The 27,491-nt window shown below is 39.2% G+C and overlaps 1 protein-coding gene and 1 long non-coding RNA gene across 2 annotated transcripts in view; one reads left to right on the plus strand and one right to left on the minus strand.

Annotated features, from left to right (window-relative positions):
• ppargc1b (peroxisome proliferator-activated receptor gamma, coactivator 1 beta) overlaps positions 1-27,491 on the plus strand; it is a 101,389-nt gene that overhangs the window by 61,728 nt on the left and 12,170 nt on the right. The window contains exons 2-6 of the mRNA XM_023409538.2: positions 2,401-2,586; positions 7,165-7,365; positions 22,118-22,243; positions 25,288-26,344; positions 26,916-26,961. Coding sequence (XP_023265306.1) covers positions 2,401-2,586; positions 7,165-7,365; positions 22,118-22,243; positions 25,288-26,344; positions 26,916-26,961 — 1,616 coding nt within the window. The remainder of the gene's footprint in view (positions 1-2,400; positions 2,587-7,164; positions 7,366-22,117; positions 22,244-25,287; positions 26,345-26,915; positions 26,962-27,491) is intronic.
• On the minus strand, positions 6,549-7,235 carry LOC147818925 (uncharacterized). Its single transcript, XR_015437469.1, has 2 exons — positions 7,104-7,235; positions 6,549-6,843 (listed from the first exon to the last, which is right to left on the minus strand). It is a non-coding gene; the product is annotated as an uncharacterized LOC147818925 (long non-coding RNA).

A 27,491-nucleotide genomic window follows, 5' to 3' on the forward strand; every position in this document is an offset into this window, starting at 1 on the left:
TGGGACACAATATGTATTCTCAGATGTCAGAGACAAAATACTAAAGAAACAATGTGCAGTTTAGTGTTTAGAGTCAGTTGACGTTACTGCTGAAGAAATCTGATAGGGAGTGAAAACCGTCTGTTTGATTCAGTTTGAAAGACGGTTGGTTTAACTGGTCTGCCCTGTGAGATGAATGAAAAGGAAGTGTGTTGATGTGTGTGTGCGTGTGTCTGCATGTGTGTGTGTGTGTGTGTGGGTGTGGGCTTATAAGTGAATGAAAGACCAGTAACAGAGCATGCTTCCTCATCATAGATACAATAGGTCACTGATCCCTCTCTCGTCTTCTCAGGAAACAGCCTACATGTGCACACACATACAGATTCACACAATGCTTGGATTCCTTGTTAAATTCCATTTGGACTGGTTTCTGTTCCCAAGTGTTTCCTCTTTCTTTCCCCTCCTTGCCCTCTTTTCCTTCTTTCGCCGAACTTTTCCTCCTCCTTCCTCCCTCGTTCTTCTCCCCTGAGAGACCACAGTCGCCTCGCTACACAATGAGTCACGTACACACACTTCCTGCTCTTCTTCTTTTTTCTGTTCTCTCAGTGACGTGGCCCAATGTTTCTGTCTGAATCTAAGCCATGTGTTGTGACTGCAGACCACGTGGCAGCTATTTCTGACTGGAACACTAGTTTAGTAGAGCACAATTTGGGGTTCCTGTGGTTTTTGAACGTGATTGAGGCATTTGCAAGGGGATTCCACGTGTGCTTAAGAGCATTTTAGAGACTCTTAAGGAGGTTTCTGGGATTCTTAATAGCGTTAAAAGGGGTTCCTAGAGGGGTGTAAATGATTCTTTAGGGGGCTATAGGATTTCTTGGGGATTTCAAACACTCTACAGCCTGTTATAAAGCTTCTTGAGAGGGTTTCAGGGTTTCTAGAGTGGACTCCAGAAGTTTTTGAGGGGCTTTGAGGCATTCTTGATGAGGTCTAAGAGCTTTTGAGAGGGGCTGAAGAGTTCTTGAGGAGGTTTCCTGGATACTTACATAGATTGAAGGGTTCTTCAAAGTGATTCGGGTTTCATTGAAGGGGTTCAGGAATTCACTGGGGTTACAGCCTTTTTTTGTGAGGGTTTTAGGATCTACGGGTTTTACAAGTTCCCAAAGGATCATGAGGGTATTTCATGGATTCGTGAGGGAGCTGGCAATGTCCCTGATCAAGTTCAAGGGATGAAGTGGGTTCAAGAGGTTATTAGAGGGATTTCTGAGGTTTGCAAAGGAATTCTAGATCCCTTAATGAGGTTTATAGGGGTACATCAAGTAATTTTACATTTTAATCTGTGAATGAATGAAAGCTTGTGTCACAGTTGAAAAGCAATGAATTACTGCAATTGGAGTAAGGTCTCATAACATTTTGAGAGTGCCCTGAGGTAATCTTCATAGGATTGTCTCTTGCAGGCTGTTCTAGAGGATTTCCACAGAGCAAATCATTTAGTTTATAAGAACTGTGGTTCACAACATGTCTGACTGCATGAAACACAGCCAAACAAAGCTCGATCAACCATGTTGCACCGTGACCAAAGAGCCTACATATTAAGCAGAACAGCTCATTTCACTAATTAACACACACTCAACCAACGAAGGGGAACTAATCACCTGAAGACCTCTTGGGTCACGATTGCACTTTGTTGTGAGCCACAGGGAGATGTAGCAGGATAAATGCATGAAGGCACTTCCACAACGACTGCCAGTGTGTGTGACACATTTTTGGTCTAATCCTGCATTGTGCTGGGGCAGATGCCTCTATTGGTTTCAGTGTCGAACCACGTGTAACATGGAAGTCTCATTATCTGTAATGAGTAGCTGTTGAGAGATGAGGGGCTGTTGATGAGAGCTCCTTGTGACTCAGACAGTTAACAGTGTAATAATATACAGTATATGCCAGATGATGGAAGCTTTTATCGAAAGTGCCTCACAGTACTTCAACTGCATACATATTTTAGAAAGGGTGGCCCAATGGGAACCAAACCCCTAATTCTAACAATGGTAGTGCTGCGCTGAGCAATGAACTTCAGAGAAAACACCAACCTCGGCAGTCTCATAGAGGGAACAGAATTGTTTCCCATGTTTGGTAGCTTGCCTTTCAGAGAGCGGCAGTTACTGAGAAAACAGCAATTCCTTTGTGATCGCATAAAAGAGCAAAGTGGCAGACATGAGTGACGCATGCAAACTTGTTCATTTCTCACTGAGTCTTCCTCCAGCTGTGATCAGCACCTCCAGTTTTTTGGGATCACGTTTTACAAAGAGGCTCATGCACTTCTGTTGTATCTCAAAAGAACAAACCGCCTGGGAGTTTTGCTTTAATCTTGATGTTAGACTAACATGACCTTTCCCTGTTTCTCTCTCTCTCTTTTTCCATCTTCAGTATGGGGAGGAGGAGGTGTGTTCGGACCGTTTGGACACTGACTTCCCGGACATCGACCTCTCCCAGCTGGACACCAGCGACTTCGACAGCGTCAACTGTCTCAGCGAGCTGCAGTGGTGCAACGATCAGCCTGCAGACGCATCACCGGCCTCCATCCACTACAGTACGGCAGATGAGCTCTTCGAGGTGAGGCTTCATCACCGAAACACAGATGTTGCTCTGAATTCAGCCTTGGACAAGCTCTTCAATGATTGTAGTCATGCTTTTATCGTAAATGTTATTACTTACAGATAATCTTGGCCTAAGGATCAGTCGTTTAGAGTTAGCTGGTTTTAAACAGTAGTTATTTTGTCTTTATCCTTTAAGCCATGTTAAATGCGGGTTGGAAAGTCCACCATTGGGAAATTCTAAGTCAGCCAGTAAAAAACATGGCTTTCACATCCCCCTTTTGATTATCAGACTCCAAAGACAGACAAACAAAATGCTGCTTCATGTTGAAGAATTGTTCAGAAAGGCTTCAGGTTCGTTAAGAAACTGCTGCAAATGTTGCAAGTACAGGTACATTGTTAAAGGCACAAACAAGCCCTTGCACAAGAAAATGACCCACTTCATCAACAAATTCAAGCCCAGATTGCTTGAGGTTTAAGACTAATCCACAAAGTTGGCATCCTGAAGCCACAGTTTAAATGGAAAGTTTTTAATCTGATTTGATTGAGGAAAAACATCCTGTTTGACCCCTAAACACAACATAAGTGTTTGAGCAATGACAAGAAGGAACCTTAAATGGCTGAACCTTTTGTGTCTAGAGGACACCTAGTTTAGATGTGCTTTAAAACAAATGTGGAGCTGATTTTGTGCAGTGTTAGTAAAAACAACCCAGTCCCACTGAGGTGCTAAGGGATTTCAGTTCCTCAGCTTGGGTTAAGGTTATGGGTGACATAGAGGTGGCTTGCGTTGTGTAAATGTTTTATTTCTGATAATACTGTTCAGCAGAAATGTGGAATTATTAGTCCAGTGGGTCTTCAGCAGATTTTGTAAGAGATGTGGGTTTGAACAGGCAAATGCAGGGGGCAGGACGATTTCGTACATTTAATAAATCTTGGCTTTGGGGCCAACATTTCCTTCGCTGTTGACACATGCAAAGCCCTGACCCTTCACCTGATTCCCTTGCTGAAATTTGGACATGCAGCATGTCTCAGAGGGCACTGCCAAGAAAGTAAGTGCTAGTTACGCTGTGTGTAACATGATGACGGAAGCAGTCCATCAGTTTGGATCAGCCCAGTGCTTCTACAGCGCCAGTGGAAGGCCCGAGGCTACAGTATCAGGTGCCCTTGCTGGATGAATTCAGGGAACACCCTCCTTGTTTTTTTTCTATCTGAAAGCAAACCCTGGATCATTGATTGTCTATACGTTTCCAGTTATGTCTCGTGGTCCCATTACAGAGGCTAAATTGAGTGCATCTTGAGAATAAAAAGACGACAACAAAGAGATAAAGTAGCATTTAGGTCCAGATCATCGGCTATGTAATGCAACTCTGCTGGTGAAAATTGCTGTAATGTTGCGATGCACTACACAGTATTGGTTAAACGAAGGTAGGCAAGGCATGATGGGAATGTAGGTGAAGTAAACACAGACTGCCTCTGTGTCTTTCTCAGTTTTTATTCTCATTTCGATCCCCATTAGCTGACGCCTGAGTGACTGTTTGTCTTCCTGCTGCCGACACAAAACAAAACTTTACGACACAGTTGGTATCTGAGGACAGACTCAAAAGAAGTACATAAGCGATAATAGATATTTGTACTGACGGCATAATCGTTATGAGAAAGGTGTGAGAGCAGGAAGCTTCATTTCTGTGATCTACTGCTGACAGCATTCAACTGATAAAGACTTACGAGAGGAAGGAGACAAAAGAGAAAACATGACATGGATACAGGCACATTTGTCTCTATTTCTCTCCATCTTTTTTTCTCAAATACTTTTGCTATTTTACTTGCTGTCTCTTATCTGTTTGTTGAGCTCTCTTTTTTCAATTTTGCTCCATTTTCCTCCTTTCCCTTGCACTTCAGATTCCTCACTGAATCTTTTCTTGACTTTAGTCTCAAATTGAGTCTTTTTCTTTCTGACTTTATCTCACTTTCTTTTTTGCGTCTCTCTCATACATTTCCCTTTTAAATGGCTTCTCTCTCTTTTTATTATCCGTCTTTTCACATGCCTATTTTCTCCGGGTTTTGACATCATCCTTTCCTTGCCTTCTTTCCTCAACTTCTTCAACTTTTGTGCTCAGTCTCATAACTACTTTAACCCATATTTCACAGCTTGTATACATAGTTCAATTTTTTCTACTTTCGTCTTTATTATCTTTTAAAGAAAAGTTGATATTCCCTTGGTTTTCCCTACCTCGCCCCCCTTCATTCCTCCACTATATTATATTTTAGCCAATATTGTATTGATCAGACTAATAGGCTACAGCAGAGCAGACGGTCAGACGGCTTTGGGTTATGAACACAGTAATGAATAGAGTGATAAGCGGACAGATGAGGCCCCCCGTGTCTCTGATTCTCTGCTTCCCATCAATATGCCACTTATTTGCAGTAGCGCATCGGAATCTAATCCCATGTTAGACCAGATTGATCTGTGTTTGTGTGTGTAGTCCGACTTCATTTAGCCTTGGAGAGAGTTAGGAAGGTTAGGTTAAAATGATGAGAATAATAATACATAATAATAATAATAATAATACTGTTATGCTGCCTCTTATATGTCACTTTTTCTCTTTCACTGTTGCCGTCTCTGTTTCTTTCACACAGGATGAAAAATGGAAAGAACGTTTTAGTACGAAAATTATGTATCAGAAGTTGGATTCAAACTCATGCCTCTGGAGATGTAGCACAATGTGGATAAAGGAGTGAATTAAGTAAAACGGAAATATATTTCACCCATAGATGACTATAATTATCAGGAACAGAATCATTTATGCCCCATCAAACTTTAACTTTGACTCTGAGTACGCTCCTGACATCGACTAGAGAGATTCGAACTCTTAAGTTGCCGCATCCAGTGAAGAGAAAGAGCGTCAGCAAGCCTGAGAGACAGAGAATAAATTTAATAATAAATAGTTTGGCAGCCGGGAACAGATAGAGCTGGATGATAAAAGGAAGAGACAGATGACTGGAGCTCAGTGGCTTCCCGTAGGCCAGCCATGCTATCACCTCTCCACCAGACTCCGCTCTCAGCAAGATGGCAGCTCCATAACAGTAAACAACCCCTGTGTGGATGTAACAGGAGGGATGGAGGAGGGTGCAGAAGGGGCAAATTTTGGACTGAAATTACAGATAAATGTGTACTTGATGTGTATCTTCAAATTAGGCTGTTTTCATGCTTTTTCTTTTTCTTTTTGTTTTTTCTTGGAAAAGCATGTACACCATCACAGGAACCAAGGCAGTCAAAATGAATCACATTAATCAAAGTGAATGGGAAAATGACGATGCAGACTGGTCAATAACCATTTATAAGACAAAAACTCCTGTTTCAGCAAACTTGTGTATTGTTCTTTATAATGAGGTTAAAGGTCAGGGTTACATTATCCTGACCATGTTAACAAACAAGATAGAGGACAAGCAAGAGTGGACTTCAGATAACAGCTGATTAAGCGTGAATAGAGGAGGAAGATAGAGGAGAGGTTGGTTCTGGGAGTGATTCAGCAATGACAGAGCTTCCAAAAGTCTCTTTTCTATTTCCATACATAAATGTAGTATACATACAGTATATAAATCTATTAGAATTTAGTTATTTTCCAACTGTCTTGATACTCAGGACTAAATGACTCAAATATGGCTGTTATTTCATGTCTGTGGATTGCAGAGCAGGGTCACATAAAAAATTTGTAAAATCTTAAAGGTCCCATATTGTATAAAGTGAGATCGTCATCATCTGCTATATTTTTATTCAATCACTCAGAAAACAGTCAGCCAATCAGAAGAGAGGCTCAGAGTCTCCTCTCTTCTGATTGGCTCACCGACCTGTTGTTACTAGAGCTCCAGAGAAAAGCCTGAGAGAGGAGGTGTAAAACTACATTGAGATGGTTTTTGATACTTGAAACCACAAATACTATATTTATTATAAATATCAAAACTTTAAATAAAACACTGGAAAAGTGTAAAATATGGGACCTTTAATTCACCACAAGACGTAGCTTGTATCTGCTACGCAAGCTTTCTTTCAGGCTTACATCAACAATAAATGTGAACAAATGAGAGTGAGGGCTTCTTTGAAGAGCTGCTATTTTCTGCCGTCGTTCAACAACCACACAGGGGGGGAATGTGAGGAAATAGACCAGAATGCAATGTGGCCACAGGTATTTTGGGATATAAGTGAAGCTGATTGTCAGCGTTTTCTTCACCGGAAAATCTCCTGCAATTCATGTCTTCTCTTATATGGTCACAGCAGCTGAGAGAAGAGAAAAAAAAGTTAATGCTGCTTCCCTGAAATGATTTTGAATCCTGGGAAATGTAGAAATGAAGTAGGATGGGGAACAGTAGTTAATGGGGGTTTGACAAAGATGTCACAGAAGGGGAGATATTCAACTTCTTGTCCATGTTGGCCTAAAAGTTAGCAAGTTAGCAAAGCTAGCCAGGTAAAATCTTTTTCATCACAGCTCCTAAATAGACCTTGTGGTGAGATGGTTTCAGCTTTAGAAATGTGCTGACCTTTAACCTGTACATTCACAATGTTCTGACCCATGTTCTCTCTGCGTTTGACTCCCTACAGATAGAAGAGGAGAATGCGGCTCTGCTGGCCGCTCTGACCGACAGTTTGGATGGCATGGTGGATGCCGAGGTGGGCGGGCTCTCCGTCTTCCCAGCCCTGGGAGAGGAGCCTGACCAGGAAGAGGAGGAAGAGGATAGTCTTCCTCTCAGTGCTGAGGACTTCAGCCAGTCCCTGGGAGCTGAGACAGAGGACCCATCACTAGTAAGAGCCCCTCTATACTGTTGGTAGATAACGAAAACTTCTGATCAGAACACTTATTTCCTCTGGGCGTCTCCAACCTCACTTCTGCAACACATATCTGAACATTTACCCCTGTTGAAGAACTTGATATTTTCAGACACCCTAATGTTTCTTTTTTGTCAGAGGTCTGCAGATCTGTTGCAGCACAAAAAAAAGAACGCCGCCTGTTGAAGTGGGGCCTTTAATTTAATACATGCTTTAAACACCACCCACTCCCATGGCGTACCTCTCCTTTCCCATGCTCTCCCTCTCTTTTTCTCCCCAGTATCTTAATCTGTGTCGCGTTTGCTAACCTTGATGTTCCCCTTGTTGGCCCACAAGGTTCAAAGTCCGCCTTTAACTCCAGGAAAACAGAGGGGCGCTGAGGCACACAGTAACCTTTCATCCAGTCCTGTGTGTGTGTGTGTGTGTGTGTGTGTGTGTGTGTGTGTGTGTGTGTGTGTGTGTGTGTGTGTGTGTTTTCAGCTTTAGAAATGTGCTGACTTTACATGAAAATGTACATGATAAATTATATAATATATATAAAAACAAATTCACAATGTCAGAGAGAGAGAAAAAAAAAACATAAGTAAAAAAAAGTATTTTTAAATGCATACTGTGATACAAAGATACATAGATAGCCAAACCAAATTTAACTAGCAAATGAACTTCTGGGACAAGGGAACTTGAAAACATCCCTTACCTAAACTTTGGACTTTGTTGTGGTAATGTTGTCGTGTTCTCATATCTTAGCAAATACTTGATTACAACATTATAACTGATAAAAACAACGGTCAAAACTATGAAAAAAAGACCCAAGTTGTTGATAAAGAAGGATTTTTCATTAAAGTCCAGATCAGGTTCAGGTTTGAGGATTAGAGATGGATGTAGTCAGAAGTCCTCACAAATTCAGTAATCTGAATGTGTGTGTGGTTTTCCAGCACGTGGTCAAGTTTATGTGTGTGAGCTTGTTTATGTGTGTTTGGTTGTTTTCAGCCCTGTTCCCCCTCTTTCTCCCTCACTCTGTCTCTCTCTCTCTTTTCACACAATGCTGCTGGATGCCTCTCTCTCTCTTTTTTCTCTCCGGGCCCCTCTATCGTTCCCTGAAGCAGGCTTCTAGGAACAAACCTTGTTTTTTTCTCTCCCCTCCTGCTATCAGCCCCTGCCTGCACCTGAACCACGTTCTCTGCAAAAATACTAAACCTCCGTCTCATCACACAGAAACAACAAATTGCCGTACCCCTCTGCAGCGAGTCTTGTGCCCTACTTTCCCCTCGGTTCACTCTGCTGTCAGGAGAATGCAGGCACTGGAACTTAATTGAAGCAGGAAGCTATTTCACTGCAATAAAAGACTTATGATTACTGCTGTAATGTGGCCTTATTGCACTTGTCAAGATGAATCCAGCCCGCTTCCTTAATTTGACTTAAATTTCACAGCAAAGGGGGCGGCTTACAGGGGTTTCTTGTGCGCTCTGATTTAGCGGCAGCCTACAAAGATGCTATTGTTTGGCGGCCGTGAGTCATGTTGGATGGCTGAATACCTACAGCGTAAATATTCACAGAGCTGCACTGCCTTCCCATTTGCAATTACACACCGAATTCAACTATAAAACAAGTCTGTCAGTGAAGTCAGCGAAGATTTGTTAAGCTTGAAGTTTCAGGAGGAGTCAACAGTGAGCAACAGGACTCCTCGTTCAGCAGGACTTCAGTTCAAGCTGGAGGAATAGGTTTTAATAAGGAAAAAATTAACTAAAAAACGAACAAAAATAAATGCTTCTACAGACATTTTAACAACTACAGGTTAAAGGCTGATGAGGATGAAGGATGGTAGTGAAGGCTGAAACATAGTTTAACAGTAACACAAGTAGAAAAGCAAACTCGCTCAGTAATGTCACTTTTATAGCTGTATCTACCTGTAACATTAGCCGCTATAAGCTACTGGTCATATAAGACCAAGAAATGCTCCTGAGTGTGTTTGAACAAAGGGGCATTTATGCTTATGAACTCAACTTTTCCTTCATAAGAGGGAGACTGTAACGTTTCTTCATTTTAAAGTTACATTCAGTAGCTTAAAGTGACAGATCGGGTTATTTGACTTGGGGTTGTGTGTGTTACCTACAACGACGGAGCGCACTCTGTTACTCCGCACATCAGCTGATTGAGTCAGACAGAATTAAAAGTAGGAATACAGTAGTTCAACACTTGGGATAATGTAGTTCCAAAGGAAAGGGGCTGTTTGACATCAAGATAAAACGGTGAAAATATTAAAAATAAAGCGTATTCTTAAAGTGATATTGTTTTTTTTTCAGTTGGTATTTTTAAAAAGTGGCAGCTGTGTGTCACGTATAAAATTACAGTAAATATACTGACTAATAATTTACTGTCCTGGATTCAGAGGAAAGCAAAACACTCAAAATTATATATTTTAATTTACATTGAAAATATTTTGATCCTGTTGAAAGCCTAACAACAAGGTAAAAACAAGCGGTCAGGTGTTCATACAGGTTGTGAACAAACTGACAATTTTGGAAGATGCGCTTCCACTTAATTCAAAGGTATAACTAAAAGTGCATGTACCTGTAATTTGTAATTATCCCTCATTGCACCGGCAAATCATCAATGTGCACAGCTGCAGCAGGTCAATGTTGAACCACGATATCAGTGTTGTGTTGTAAATATATGTTTGACTCACCTGAGGGGGTTTGTTTTCAACCTGTACCGTTGTCTCATGTTAGTGGTCGTGTTATGGTCGGGGTTGTGGTCATTGTGTCGCCAAGATCTCAGAAGTTGCTTAGGTGAGTACAGTGTTTTCAAGACTGTTGAAGCTACAAAATTAAAAATAAAATAGTTGTAATGTACCAGAGTTTTTCTTTCAGACAGGACAGGGCGACCACTGTTGGTAGCGTTACAGGATCTGTTTGGCATCAGAGAGAAAAATGACCAGGGGAAGTGACATTCCTTCCAAATTGGTGGAAATGATAATGACTTCAATGACCTTAGATGGTTCAGTACAGGAATCAGAGTCGTTTGGCAGTTGAGGAAGCCAAGAAATGCCAGGCCTCGCAGTGATAACCATTAGTGTGTGGCTTATTGTATGCTGGCATGGTAACAGCGCGCACTGCGCAGCCACACAGGACTGGAGTTTTTGTTGCTGCGGCCTGTTAAAGGCCATGGAGGTATTGTTTAGCCCAAAACAACAGGCCGGCGATACGGAGAGGTCGAGCCACCAGATGCCATCGTTTTCATTGTTGTGTTGCAAAACTTTGTCGCCCTTACACACACGACTGTCCTGACATTGTTTAACCTTGAAGACTCAGTCAACTTGTCAAAATAAGGCAGAGTGGAGGCAGGTTAGTAAGTTACACCTGCCAAGTGAAAAGACACTGAAGGTCAAATGAGAAGAGCTAGGTTCAGTTACATACTGAGTACAACCAGATTAAATGCTCCTCCGTCATGTGTGGGTCGTCTGTCAGCTTGGTTTCTCTGTGCTTGTATTTTCAGATATGACCAGAATGATTTTTCATGTAACTTTTGCACAATGACATCTCAAATCAGAAATCTCAATGTCCCTGACATGAAAGGATTAAATGTCGGGGAGTGGACAGGAACAAGAAGCAGTTAGATGCAGATTGAAGTAATGGTGCGGCATTCAGGGACAGATGAGGGTGGTGTTTACTTTAAACGTCAGCAGCACAAATTCATTTTCCAGATAAATGCAGCTTTGTACTGCAGGAGACGTTTCTGATTCCCACTATATTTGAATAAAACCTGAAACCTGGACAGTTAAGGTGTGGCTTAGGGTTTTCAGTTATCAGTGATTTAGCGTCGGTGCCCTGCATGTTACAAAAATGTAAATGGCGATAATTTATCCTGTATTTTATTGCTGCAGTGACCACACCAGAAGCCCCCCATCCCACCCCCACCCATGATTTATCGTGCACCAGCACCACGTGTCACTCCAGCTTGTTTTTCTTCGAATGCTGTGGCAGTTCAGCTGAAGAAGTCTTTTCTATCCCCTGACACACAGCGCTCAGTCAACTGGCTGTTGCTTCATTCCTCTGACAGCTGGCAAGATAACACACTTTTTCCCAAAGTTTCCCCACACACACACACACACACACACACACACACACACACACACACACACACACACACACACACAGAGAGAGAGCTTCACTTTTCTCTCAAATAACCACATGCTCCTACTACTATTACTACTCCTCCTGCTGCTGCTGCTGCTGCTTGGTTACCTCCACCTCTGTCTCTGCTGTTGCCACTACAACTTCTGAAATCGTTTCCCTTGGGCATCATCTTGGTAGCGCCTCCAGGCAGCAAATTTGTGACTAGCAAAGCAAGACAAGTCAGGACTGCTATCGCTTTGGGGAAACTTGTGAAATTATGAAATGCATATCAGGAACACTGGTGAACAGTGCTGGGATTTTTTTTCACAGAGCACAGAAAACTTGTTTTTCCCACCTACAATCAACTTTAGGTAGTCATGCAAGGACTTGACAGTAGGGATGTAATTGAAATGTCATTTTTAAGAGACAATTTGTTGCAGGATTGTTGCTGTTAAATCCCATTTGTACAAATTTTGTCATTAGTATAGTCACATAGTAACATGTGGAGTGTTAGATAGTTACATTATTGTTTTAAATTTCCTGAATCTGAACTAATGAAGCTTTCCATGAAACAACACTTCTATCATTACTATCCATTTGTAACAGCCATTTAACTGTAGCAATACCAAACACAGTTTAAATCACTGTTTACACTACATAAATACCTATATTTATATCAGAGCTCTCTGGATGACCCAGAGTTTTCCTTTTCCAAATGGTTTCCTTCATGTTTCCTCCTGGATTCTTCTTGGAAAATATTTCCTGCCAAGAATGTGTGAAACAAGATCGAAAAATAATTCTGACTCATTTGTAAAAGTGTTTTTTAATAATCAAATTCCCTGCTGTCCCCTGAGAGGTTTTATTTTTAGATTTGCTGAATGACTCACTTTTTTCTAAATCCAGTGATGCTCCCAGTAAATCCAGGACAGATTCCAGGACCCCTGACATTAAGCAGAATATTTCACTTTACTGTATATAAATCATATCGCCCTGTGTCCTGGCTGTGTTTCCACTGTGTACACTATCAGTGACAAAAAATAGCAAGCTGACATTCACTTCCACTCACACAGAAAAGCCTGGTGTAATAACATTATGGTGTTTACTCTACTGAAGCTGCAAGATGTGTGTATGCGTCTCTGTGTATGTCAGTGTGTGTGTGTGTGTGTGTGTGTGTGTGTGTGTGTGTGTGTGTGTGTGTGTGAGTGTGTGTCTGTGTGTGTGTGAGAGAGAGAGAGAGACAGAGAGAGACAGAGGGAGAGAGTTTCATCACCTATTTCCATCAGTTGAGTGGTTCGCTGTCACATGACTGCTGTCACTCCTGTGTTCAAGCCTGAGTGTGGCGCTGCCCTCTACTGGTGCAGGAGGATACTGCAGATGACCTCACTAAGGCCCCACTGCCCCTCTATCTGTGTTTGTGTGTTTGTCTACCTGCTAATGTACACTACACATGTCAGTCTGTTTTAAATGTTAGTAGCTTGATTGGATCCACATTAATCCATATTTTATTTATGACTCATCAAGAAAATGATTCAACACATTAACTAGTCATAATTCTAATTCAATCCAATTACATTATCTTTATTCATTTGGATGTAATTTATGTACATTTGTAGGCTCTAGACAAATTCAGTCATACTAATCAGAATGTAATTAAAGATATCTCGTAATGCTTTGACAAGTTATAAATATACTGTAGATACATAAAATGTAAAAAGGTAAGTGATAAAACAACCAAAATGCATATCTAATATAAGATATGTGTAAAGGAAATTAAACAAATGAAAATGTATTTGGAAATATAGATGGGTAATAAATTAAAGGAAATACCAACATAAACACCTTATTCACTCCTTTGATGGTGGTGGTTGGAGATTGATGTTGTAACAGGTTGCTCCAAAATCTCACCTAGGTGTTCAGTTGGGATGAGGTAACTGTAACTGGTGGTAACTGTGAAGACCGTAACATATGAGTCACAGTGTTTATTTTCATCAAAACCACTCAGTGAGCACTTGTGCACTCTGTGGAAGCATCTGCATTAGATTCAATAAGATATAATTATGATCAAGTTAAACCATTTATCTACAAACAGACTGCCATGTGTGCTTATTTTGAGCAGCACCTTAATTTGTGTGTGTTCATGTGCTGCTCATCTGTTTGTGAGCGCCTGTCCGTTGTTTGTCTGCATTTTTCCTCTTTTAAGTATGATTGTCAATGTTTATGTGCACTTATACCTCCTTGTTTTTGTGTGTTCATGTGTGCTTCACTTACGTCTCACTGCATGTGTTTTTCTTTTGCATTTATCAGTGTCTGTCATTCATGTGTTATTGCAACAGGGCAACTCTTTCTATGTGTGTGTGTGTGTGTGTGTGTGTGTGTGTGTGTGTGTGTGTGTGTGTGTGTGTGTGTGTGTGTGTCCTGCTGCAGAACAAGGTGTCCATTGATGCAGCCAGCGGAGCTCTGGACGGTGTCCAGAGTAGAGTAGAGTAGAGCGGAGAAGAGTAGAGTAGAGTGTTTCAGGGGCCTAGACGCTGCTGGAGGGTTTTCAGTGTTTCACACAGACACAAACCTTCAGTTTCCTCTTCACTTTCCTCAATGGGACTCTCAGAGGAGCATCATCACACACTCTGAGCCAAGTTGGCTTGCCCACAAAGGGCCGTGGTGGCCCCATTAGTGATGCGGGCGATCGTCCCGTTCAGTCATTTGACCCAGATAGTATTCTGTAGTTACAGCCAGCTCTGTTGGGTGGTAATGTCGTTTTCATTAAAGCATTACAGTAATAAACAATGATAGTGTTGTGAATAAAACGTGGTTAACTGTGACCTCCAGAGAATGATCAACAGCTTTATGGCAAACCACTGCCACTATAAACAATAATCTACTGGATCATTTCCTGTTTTTTCCCTTAAAAGGCTTCTTCCTCATCACTTTGATTTATGATGACTCTTCTCTCTATAATTTTTCACACTTATTTTTAGTTTGCTCTTCCTAGATATATGTAGCTCCCCATATAAAGTTGAGCTAGAGGTTGGTCAGCCGGTCTGATGTATATTTGTAGATTTTCTGGAACCATCACTGAGTCGAGTGAAAGATTAAATGTCAAATATAATGGCTGAATATATAAAAAGGGGATGGATAATTAAAAATATTGATATTAAAATAATAATAATTATGAGCGGCTGGTTCTAGAGGTATTTTTCTGCATTGTCAATTCTAATTAAAAAAAAACAAACAAAAAAAAAAAACATACATACAAGCCTGATCCGCTGTTGCTATGGAGAAAAGTGAGTTACTAGTGTGACAGTGCAAATTCAAAATGCTTTGTTGATGCAAACGCGAAAAAAACATCTAAAACTGACCCAATTAAAATGATTAACAGCGTCTACTTTAGCTCACCAGCGGAAACACCAGAATTTCAAACTCAATTATTTTAATGTTTCTTACAACAAAGCACCATGGGAGACGTAGTTTACTTCCTTCCTTTTATGTCCACAGCCTTTTAACTTTGGGCAGGGCTGGCCCAAGGCATAAGCCAACTAAGCGGCTGCTTAGGATCCCCGTGGCCTTACTATACTATGAATTTATGACGTACTATACTATAACTTGTCATGCCTTACTATACTATGACCTTTTTTGACATTTTTATGCCTTAATATACTGTGACGTTTTATCTCTTACTAGTGTGTGACGTTTTTGAAGTTTTTATGCCACACTATACTATGACAGTTTTCGACCTTTTATGCCTTACTATACTATGACATTTTATGCCTTACTATAATTCGATGTTTTTTGACATTTTATGCCTTACTATACTATGACTTTTTTTGACATTTTTGCGCCATACTATACTATGACATTTTCAACCTTTTATGCCTTACTATACTATGACATTTTATGCCTTGCTATAATTCGATGTTTTTTGACCTTTTATGCCTTACTATACTGTGACATTTTATGCCTTACTATACTATGACATTTTTATGCCTTACTATACTATGACGTTTTATGCCTTGCTATACTATGACATTTTTTGACATTTTTACGCCATACTATACTATGACAGTTTTTGACCTTTTATGCCTTACTATACTATGACATTTTTATGCCTTATTATAGTTCGGTGTTTTTTGACATTTTACGCCTTACTATACTATGACGTTTTTTGGCATTTTTATGCTTTACTATAATACGATGTTTTTTGACCTTTTATGACTTACTATACTACGACGTTTTATGCTTTACTATAATACGATGTTTTTTGACCTTTTATGCCTTACTATACTATGTCGTTTTTTGACATTTTTATGCCTTAATATATTATGACGCTTTTTGACCTTTTTGTGCCTTACTATACTATGATGTTTTTCAAACTTGTATGCCTTACTATACTATGACATTTTTATGCCTTACTATAATTCGATGTTTTTTGACATTTTATGCCTTACTATACTATGACTTTTTTTGACATTTTTGCGCCATACTATACTATGACGTTTTTTGGCGTTTTTGTGCCTTACTATATTATGACGTTTTTCAACCTTTTATGCCTTAATATACTTTGTTGTTTTTTGGCATTTTTATGCCTTACTATTCTATGACATTTTATGCCTTACTATACTTTGATGTTTTTTGGCATTTTTATGCATTACTATAATTCGATGTTTTTTGGCATTTTATGCCTTACTATACTATGACATTTTTTTACATTTTTATGCCTCACTATACTATGACGTTTTTTGGCATTTGTATGCCTTAATATACTATGACATTTTTATGCCTTACTATAATTCTGTGTTTTTTGACCTTTTATGCCTCACTATACTATGACGTTTTTTGACATTTTATGCCTCTATATACTGTGACGTTTTTTTGACTTTTTATACCTTACTATACTATGACGTTTTCTGGTTTTTGTATGCCTTAATATATTATGATGTTTTTTTGACGTTTTATGCCTTACTATACTATGACGTCTTTTGACATTTTTACGCCATACTATACTATGACGTTTTTTGACCTTTTTTTGCCTCACTATATTATGACGTTTTTCAACCTTTTATGCCTTACTATACTTTGACGTTTTTTGACATTTTTATGCCTTACTATAATACGATGTTTTTTGGCATTTTATACCTTACTACACTATGACGTTTTATGCTTTACTATAATACGATGTTTTTGACGTTTTATGCCTTACTACACTATGACGTTTTATGCTTTACTATAGTACGATGTTTTTGACGTTTTATGCCTTACTATACTATGACGTTTTATTGACCTTTTATGCCTTACTATACTATGACGTTTTTTGACATTTTTATGCCTTAATATATTACGATGTTTTTTGACCTTTTATGCCTTACTATACTATGACATTTTATGCATTACTATGCTTTGATGTTTTTTGGCATTTTTATGCCTTACTATAATTCAATTTTTTTGGCATTTGTATAACTTAATATACTATGACATTTTATGACATTTTTATGCCTTTATATACTGTGACGTTTTTTGACGTTTTATACCTTACTTTACTATGAAATTTTATGACATTTTTATGCCTTTATATACTGTGACGTTTTTTGACGTTTTATACCTTACTTTACTATGACGTTTTCTGGCATTTGTATGCCTTAATATATTACGATGTTTTCTGACATTTGTGTGCCTTAATATATTACGATGTTTTTTGACCTTTTATGCCTTACTATACTATGACATTTTATGCCTTACTATACTATGACCTTTTTTGACATTTTTACGCTTTACTATACTATGACATTTTTTGGCATTTGTATGCCTTAATCTACTATGACATTTTATGCCTTGCTATACTGTGACGTTTTTTGACATTTTTATGCCTTACTATAATTCGATGTTTTTTGGCATTTGAATGCCTTAATATACTATGACGTTTTATGCCTTGCTATACTATGACATTTTTTGACATTTTTACGCCATACTATACTATGACGTTTTTTGACATTTTATGCCTTACTATACTATGACGTTTTTCAAACTTTTATGCCTTACTATACTATGACGTTTTATGCCTTATTATACTTTGACGTTTTTTGGCATTTTTATGCCTTACTGTAATTCGATGTTTTTTTGCATTTTATACCTTACTATACTATGACATTTTTATGCCTTACTATAATTCGATTTTTTTTGGCATTTCATGCATTACTATACTATGACATTTTTATGCCTTACTATACTATGACGTTTTATGTCTTACTATACTATGACGTTTTTTTGACCTTTTATGCCTTACTATACCATGACATTTTATGCCTTACTATACTATGACATATTTTGGCATTTGTATGCCTTAATATACTATGACGTTTTATGCCTTGCTATACTGCAAAGTTTTTTGACATTTTTACGCCACAGTGTACATGACGTTTTTCGACCTTCTACGCCATACTATACTATGACATTTTATGCCTTACTATACTTTGACGTTTTTTGGCATTTTTATGCCTTACTATAATTCGATGTTTTTTGGCATTTTAAGCCTTACTATACTATGACATTTTTATGCCCTACTATAATTCGACTTTTTTTGACATTTTTACGCCATACTATACTATGACGTTTTTTGACCTTTTTGTGCCTTACTATACTATGACATTTTATGCCTTACTATAATTTGACGTTTTTTGACATTTTTATGCCTTACTATAATCTATGTTTTTTGACATTTTATGCCTTACTATACTATGACATTTTATGCCTTACTATATTTTGACGTTTTTTGGCATTTTTATGCCTTTCTATAATTCAATGTTTTTTGGCATTTTATGCCTTACTATACTATGACATTTCATGCCTTGCTATACTATCACGTTTTATGCCTTGCTATACTGCTACGTTTTTTGACATTTTTACGCCATAGTGTACTATGACATTTTTTGACCTTTTATGCTTTAATATACTATGACATTTTATGCCTTACTATACTTTGACGTTTTTTTGACCTTTTATGCCTTACTATACTATGACGTTTCTTTGGCATTTGTATGCCTTAATCTACTATGACATTTTATGCCTTGCTATACTGTGACGTTTTTTGACATTTTTATGCCTTACTATAATTCGATGTTTTTTGGCATTTTAAGCCTTACTATACTATGACATTTTTATGCCCTACTATAATTCGAATTTTTTTGACATTTTTACGCCATACTATACTATGACGTTTTTTGACCTTTTTGTGCCTTACTATACTATGACATTTTATGCCTTACTATATTTTGACGTTTTTTGGCATTTTTATGCCTTTCTATAAATCAATGTTTTTTGGCATTTTATGCCTTACTATACTATGACATTTCATGCCTTACTATACTATGACATTTTTATGCCTTACTATAATTCGATGTTTTTTGACATTTTATGCCTTACTATACTATGACGTTTTTTGGCATTTGAATGCCTTAATATACTATGATGTTTTATGCCTTGCTATACTATGACATTTTTTGACATTTTTACGCCTTAATATATTATGACGTTTTTTGACCTTTTTGTGCCTTACTATACTATGACGTTTTATGCCTTGCTATACTGCTACGTTTTTTGACATTTTTACGCCATAGTGTACTATGACATTTTTTGACCTTTTATGCTTTAATATACTATGACATTTTATGCCTTACTATACTTTGACGTTTTTTTGACCTTTTATGTTTTACTATACTATGACGTTTTTTGGCATTTGTATGCCTTAATCTACTATGACATTTTATGCCTTGCTATACTGTGACGTTTTTTGACATTTTTATGCCTCTATATACTGTGACGTTTTTCGAGCTTTTATGCCTTAATATACTAAGACGTCTTTTGACGTTTTATGCCTTACTATACTATGACCTTTTTTGACATTTTTACGCTTTACTATACTATTACGTTTTTTGGCATTTGTATGCCTTAATATACTATGACATTTTATGCCTTACTATATTTTGACGTTTTTTGGCATTTTTATGCCTTTCTATAATTCAATGTTTTTTGGCATTTTATGCCTTACTATACTATGACATTTCATGCCTTACTATACTATGAAATTTTTATGCCTTACTATAATTCGATGTTTTTTGACATTTTATGCCTTACTATACAATGATGTTTTTGGACCTTTTTGTGCCTTAGTATACTATGACGTTTTTAAAACTTTTATGCCTTACTATACTATGACGGTTTATGCCTTATTATACTTTGACGTTTTTTTTTGACATTTTTACGCTTTATTATACTATGACGCTTTTTGGCATTTGTATGCCTTAATATACTATGACGTTTTATGCCTTACTCTACTTTGAGGTTCTTTCAAATTTTTACCACTTATTTTACTATGAAGTTATTTGACGTTTTTATGCCTCACTATACTATGGCGTTTTATGCCTTACTATACTGACCTTCTTTGACCTTGTTATGCCCCACTATACTATGACGTTTTTACACATTTTTTATGCCTTACCACACTGGTATTAAAAGTCTGTACGTCTGTAAATGATCTTCTTAATAAGTTCTTATTAAATTTCGCCATACGTATCTTTGACACTTACATATACAAGGAACATATACTGACAGGCTTTGGGATGGATATATATTTATGTAACATATGTCCTACAATATATACAGACATACTAAAATACAATTTTCTGTTAGCTAGACATATATGTCAATATATGATATTGTTTCAGTTTCAACAACAAGTTTCACATGTAATCTTTACACATATAGGCTATACTGCAAATAAATATATGATGTACATACATGTCATATATAGAAATTCAACACACGTACATATATTACATTTCCATATTGGTATTTCTGAATGTAAATTCACATCTTATAAGTTAAAAAACATTTGGTTGACGGCATTATTAAGTCAATGTCTTTGCGTTGGAGGGGTGGCTGGGTTGTTGCGTCCCTATTAACGTTGAGACCAAACCAAATTCTGCTTAGGGCCCAATAAAGGCTTGGGCCAGCTCTGACTTTGGGTTTTGATGAAACAACCAGATATTTTCTGATGCAGTGCTTGATACTGATGATTCATCCAGGAGAGTTTCATTCCAGTCCAAGCTTTGGACGAGCTCCAACAGTTGAATCACCTCAGAGTTTTGCTTCCAGGACCACAGACGCTCAAAATAACCTCTCAAACTTAGAAATTCAGCACATAATCTAAACACAAAGTTGGCAAATTGATCTGAAATGAACCTTGTCCCTCATTTCCACTGAGATGCCCTAATCACATTCATATCAGTTCAATAACTTTATTAATCCCCAGCTGGGATGGATTTGTTTACAAACAGAGTCAGGTGATCACTACCGCTGTGTCCCAAGAGATGAGGACGTCCAATGTGGCTGCATTAAATTAAACCCTGTGTATATGCATGGCACCTTGCTGTAAATGATTCAGGAAGCTCTGGTATAGCCTCTAGCTCCAATCCTCATTCCTATCACATCTGTATTTTCCACATCGTCGTCTCCCGGAGCAAACGCTGCACAGCGTAGTGGGGGATTTTCTCCCTAAGCTGATTTATATCAGCTGATAGCCTTGTCATGAAGCTAGGTACTGGAATGAAAGGATGAATAGACAGATGAAAACAAAACAATGATAGGATAGTGGGGAATGAGGAGCGGGTTGTGTTAATATCCATTTGAAAGGTAATACCCAGGGAGGGATTCAGGAGGGTTTCGGCTCTGTAGTTTAACTGTGGCTTCCTCTTTGATCAGAAGCAATGAGAGGATGGAAAGAAGGAGGGATGGGTGAAAGGAAAAGGAAAACACTTAGAGGGATGGAAAGACAGAAGGAGGAGGACGTGAGGGTGTAGAGGTTTAGATGAAGATAGGTCTGAAAGGTCATTCAGATGGAGAGAAAGAGGGATGAAGATAGAGAGATTGGAAGGGAATGGCAATTAGATGATACAGGGACTAGAGGAAAGGAAGAGAGGATGGGTTTAAACAGATAAATGAGGAATAAAACAAAAAAATGAAATGCGAGGATTGATAGAAGATGGAAGGATGAAGGTGGGAAGGAGGAGCAGAAGTCACATGATATGTTATTATAGAGAAATGGTGGAATCCAGCTCTTTAATGGGAAACATGAATGTGCCATGTAGCTGTCAGCTTTAGTGATGTGATAAAAGTACTGTGTCATAACCTCACAGCCTCTTCTGCACATTATTCCCTTGTACAAACATCCATCAGCAGGGCGTTATCAGCTGTCTGAATATAGATTAAAAACTGGAATGAAATGTTAGACACTTTCATCTCACTATAAAAATTTAATTTTTAAGACTTTTTTTTGATATTCTGGATAAAAATGTGTTAAAAAAAAAGAAAAGTGTAATACTTTACTACAGATGTATCTGTCAGCCTTTCTTTTTTCCTTCCTCTTACATGCACACCCTTATTACCATGTTTGTATTTATTTAACTAATCTCAACCCTTAACCAAAGTGAAAGGGTTAAAAAAATTGCTTACTTTTTTTTTTTTACCACAGGAGAAAATTAAGTATTATTGTTAATTGATGGATTTTAATTTGTAAACTGCAGCATTGTAACTTATCTGTACTACTCTCTTTTTCTTCTTTTCCTTAGCTGAAGAAGCTGCTGCTGACTCCTCCCAACGTGCCCACGGGCATCGACGCACACAAAGATGGAGTCCATGGCCATCGTTACAGCAACAGGAGCCTGCAACTACGGCCAGTCAGACCTCTGGTCAAGGTGAGGCACAAATTACATTGAATACTTCGTGATTAAAGGTGAATTTGGCTGCTTTACAGTTAAAGTTTAATACGATTTTCAAACTATCTCTTCTTATTTATCCTGCAGTAAAACTCCAGTCGTAGAACTGAAACAGTCTGCACAGTTGTAACTGCAGACTCACATCAATGTTTTCACTGGTTAACATCTCACTCCCTGTCCTCTGAAGGCTGGAGAGATAACAAAATTGGATTTTTTTCAAATCACTTTCCCTCAGAGGTGGCGAGTTAAGGCAGAAGTAATTCACTGCTAAATGCTGTGCCTGAAGTCAGCGTCCCTGCCACTGCAGAAACTGTTCTTCAAACAGGTGTCTGCACATTGTTTTTGCAGGCTGGAGTCAAGCCACTGCACAGAACAGATATTGGTATTTGATTATATGGTATTAGTAAGTTCTCCAGACATTTGAAACTGTCTTCACCAGAAAAAAACAGTATCTGTCTTTTGTTCAGATGCTTAAAGTCATCTTTTGTGTGCATACAAGTAACACCTGCTCTCACTCAAAAACAAATGTGGAGGTAGGTTAAAATAGATGGTTTGGTAAACTGTAGTGTCTGACTTTGACACCAGAGCTTGCAGCTTGTCTTCCAGCAGTTTTAACCCAAAACAACAATCCTTCTCGAACCTTTATAAAGTTGTTTTAGTTTCTTCACTTTATACAATATGGGACCTTTTAACTGAACTTTAACCATAGAAGTCGCAGATCAGAAAACCCTAAATTATAAGAACCATATGGGTAGTTTAGAAAGATTTTGTTGTATGTTACACATACCTGTCCAGTGCAATTCACCTCTTGTTTATCAGTCTTGTAAGATGTGGTGAAAGGGCATCAATCCCACCTAAAGCAGTTTTGTTAGTCTGGCTTTCAGGGGGAAGTGTAAACATCAAGTCAAGGTTAATTGAAATTTAAAAGACTTTTTTCAACCAGTATTTTACTGTGAAAATCCTTCAAAAATATTGTTAAACCATGACTTTGGTACCAAAATAGTTTGGTAGTAAAGTCAGTGTTGGCATTTAAGAAAGACAAAACCTGAAGCTTGACAGGTCTCAGATTCTCACTATACAATGTCCATGGGAACAAAAAGAAATAGCTAAGTTGCCAAAGTACAGCTGGCTGTAGTCCTGCTGGTAACAACAACAGTTTTTATTTTCCAAATGACAGATATCTCATTTTACAATAAAAACTCTTTGGGCCTTCAAGCATGCAGAGGCCTTCAGCTGCTGCCCATGATAGATGCAGTGTTGGGGAAGAGGGGACATTTACAATGGCCACTGCTGTATGACTTAGCAGTAATTGGATAGCTGCTAGCATTGTGCTTCAAGTGGCCATTGATTACAATACCAGTCATTTATCTTGTACAAGCAGAAAGCATGGTGAGCTTCCACACAGCCCCTCTGCTCTGGCTCAAGAAAGGAGGATTCAAAATACCCACAGGATGCAGCGCAGGGATAAGCCAAGTATCCATCACACACCCTCCTAACCTCGCTGTCGCTGGCTGTGTGTGTGTGTGTGTGTGTGTGTGTGTGTGTGTGTGTGTGTGTGTGTGTGTGTGTGTGTGTGTGTGATTTAGTTTTAGAGTAGTGTGGCTTTGCTGTGGCAGATGGTGGCAGTATTGACTGACAGGGCAAGAGGGCAACAGTGAATCACAGTCTCTCTCTCTCTTCTCTCTGTATGAGTAATATAGAATCAGCCATTTCATTGCAGCTGCACACTGAATCATCCCTCACTAGTCGGAAGCAGAATTTACTGCTGTGTGCTCAGTGGTCCTGTATCCAGGGCAAGAAACTGAGGATACACCCGTACCTTCATGCGTCTGGGTTTTGTTGTTTTGTGGCTCATTTTTCTTGTTCCCAAAAACAAACTGCAGACAGTGTGTTGAGATATTTCCAGCACACCTACAAAGAAGAAAAATGTTTAATCTAAAACATCAATAGTAAATGTCAGGTTTTAGTTTCAGCCCCTCGGTGTCAGATTCTATGGTTGCCATTTCGTATTCATGTCCATTGACAGAAGCCTCGATAGATGTGTTGCATTCTTGAATGCGCAACATCAATAATAATGTTTAAGTGCACAGTTTATCACTGATATATGGTTTCGGGCCCATTAAATTAATTCTTATATGAATTCTTAATAATAATTTTAAAAAATCAAGTACTTAGGGACTTAAGCATAACTTTTTTCCAACACTTACAATTTATTTTTCAAAATAAATGTTACATAATTTCAAAAATGGTGAAAAATCCTTAATAAACAATCTATAATTACTTTTTAATAGTTTTGGTGGAAGCATTTTTGGAGCATTATAAAATAACCTATTGTATTATAAACTGCTGTGAAAGGTGTCCTCTGCAAATCAAATTTCCCTTCAGGGATTATAAAGTTAATTAATCAATCCTCTTGCAATTGGGGAAAAAAAATAAATTGGGGATGCATAAGGAATTCAAATCTTTTTAAAAATTCATGCACGACTGGTGAAAACTCGTAACAACAAAATAACAACAAGCCTTACAAACATATATTTTTGTGAATCTACCACAGGATGGAAAACCAGCAAATTATCACAAATGTAGTTAGATGTTTGGGTACTGATAAAACTTACCAGACAAATTGAAATTGGCTGGTTGTTGGTGGTAATTTCAGTCCCAGACTCTATCATTGACTTGCAATTGCAGCATTAAATTCTTGCAGTCTAATCTCCACTACCCAGACAAGCTTAACAAGATCAGGGTTACAGGTCTAGATTCTCTCATTCTGACCTCCTCACGCAATTTCAAACCTTTTCATTATCTATTTATTCATTCATCTGGCTCAGTTCAGTGGTTTTTTATTGTCATAACACCAGCAGGAAGGAGGAAAACTGACGATGTAGAACATTTTTCTTCATTCAATATTAAAACATCTGTTGATGTGTGACTGCAATCAAAAAAAATTGGCAGATCATAGGTTATATAAAGAGGGTGTTGTAACTCTGCCACTGGTATTCATGTTTGTGTGTCTCCACCCTCAGAGCGACCTCCCTCAGGAGCGGAAGCCCCGGGCAGTGCGTCCAGCGGGGCGCCTCTGCACCGAGCTCCACCGCCACCTCACCACCGCCCAGGACACTGAGGACTTCCCGGCCCCCGACACAGAGGAGGACGAAGAGGAAGAGGAGGACGAGGAAAGTGAGTCGGAGGAGGATGAAGAGGAGGAAGGGGAGGAAGAAGAGGAGGAGTCTTCCAGCAGCGAGGTGGAGGGCGGGGCAGTTTTGGCTGCTGTTCCCGCTGAGCCAGCCAAGCCTCAGTTCAGCTCAGAGAAAGAACTGCACTCTGTGGTGGAGCTGATCACGTACATGCACACCTACTGCCTCCCCACACGTAAGCAGCAGGGCTGGGAGCGCAAGGACCGGGACATCCCGAGGTCTCGGGCCCGACCTGAGGCCTCCCGCCCGGCCGCCACAAACTCTAACAGTAGAGTTGTCTTGGTGGCCACTCCTGGGACTAGTGGGGGCTTGACTGGGACAGGCAGTGGCGCTCCCAGGAGGCTCCCCTTTGCAAGGCAGAGGGAGATGAAGGCAAACTCCCTTCTCCGTGAGCTCCTGCAGCAGAGCAGCTCTTTTGATGTGAGCAAGCCTTACAGACTGCACAGCCCGCCATACTCCCACAGCCCCAACAGAGGAGTATCTGCCCCCTCTGCCCTGGCTAAATCAGCCCAAACCCAGTTCCCCAGCTCCACCACCCTTAAACCAGAGCTTCGTAAAGATTCCTCCTCCCCTGAGAGGAGAAGCTACTCCTTTGAGGCGCCTCAGAGACCAGAGGAGACCACAGAGGACGGTGGCTCCTTCTCAGTTCGGCGTTCCCGGCGTCTGGCCTCTTTTCCCAGCCGCTTCGCCAAGAGGCTTCGGCCTGGACGGGCGAGGGAGGAAGAGGGGAAGGACAGGCAAGAGAGGGAGGAGGGGCGAGCAGGAGTCAAACTCCTACCAACCCAAGCAGGAGGGGGAACCACAACGGAGGCTCAGCCAGAGCCGCTAACGTCCAGTGATGGCAGCATCGGTACCACGGAGCCGACCAAACCCTGTTGCCACAACGGTGAGATGGACAGGAAAGAAAAAGGCTTTTTATAGCTGCTTATATCAGATTTTTTTGGGGGGCTGTATTTATAGTCTCAATCTTACATCATCTGCCCACAATGTCAGAAAATTAGACTGATAACAAATCAGTTTTTTCATGAATCGAGGCATCTATCCCAAACTCGAGTGTTGGTCCATTGTTTGACCGTCTTTCTATTTGTGTCTTCTCATCCTTTATGTTAACACTGGCTCAGCCAAGCTGCTGTAGTGAGAAAATTATGACAAGTATAACAAAAATCTGACATAGGATTTATTTATTTTCCTTGGAGATGTGAGTGTTGTACTACAAGTCACACATGCTGTGGTCTCAGCGTTTCATTTCAAACATAATCTGTGTAAGACGGACCAAAATGTGACTGCCGATCACACTGATTATTAAGATCTGATCTGAGTCACATAAGAGGTGAGAAGATACCACAGTTGAGGCTTTTTCAGTTGTAGTGCGAGTGTAGCCCGAGATGCAGGGGTGAATTGTAGACACACACATCTTCCAAACACGCATGTTGTAACCTTTCTTATTCTGATTGCAGAAAAGCGAGCCTGCCTCTGCCTGCCTCTGAACCCCAAGTCCGCAGGGTGAGTATCTCTATGTAAAGTACTGTACCTGCTGTGTTTCATCATGCTGTGGAGCTTGGTTAAAGTACTCCGTTTTTCATGCATCTAGCTTGCATTAGCACAGTATTTCATGTTAAGCACTGCTGTGTCTTTCAGGTTTTTATGTTACATAGTGCAACAAAAGAAATGACTGTGACAAAAATATCTACTAGTTCATAACAGCTACTTATACTCTGCGATAAAATACAAACAGTGTGCGTTTCTCCAAACAGTTCTTTTCGAACACTGAGACAAAATGCAGAGGTAGTTTACCAAGCTTAAATTTAGGAGAGAAAATAATCCAAAATGACTCATTAAAAGCTTCACACTGGGTCTGATAATCTTATCTTTGAACAGATATCAACTATAGCTAAACTTCTGATCAATCCATTGAAATAAAATGCGAAGTACCTCCTCCTTGGAAATCCTACAATGCCAAACATATAAAGTTTAGATCCAGACCCTCATTTAAAATAACCTTTAAAATTCATATTGCTGAATCCTGGTTCTAC

The sequence above is a fragment of the Seriola lalandi genome, unplaced genomic scaffold (genome assembly GCF_002814215.2).
Source record: "Seriola lalandi dorsalis isolate HSWRI2012SDOR001 ecotype SW California unplaced genomic scaffold, Sedor1 jcf7180002054397, whole genome shotgun sequence".
Taxonomy (NCBI): domain Eukaryota; kingdom Metazoa; phylum Chordata; class Actinopteri; order Carangiformes; family Carangidae; genus Seriola; species Seriola lalandi.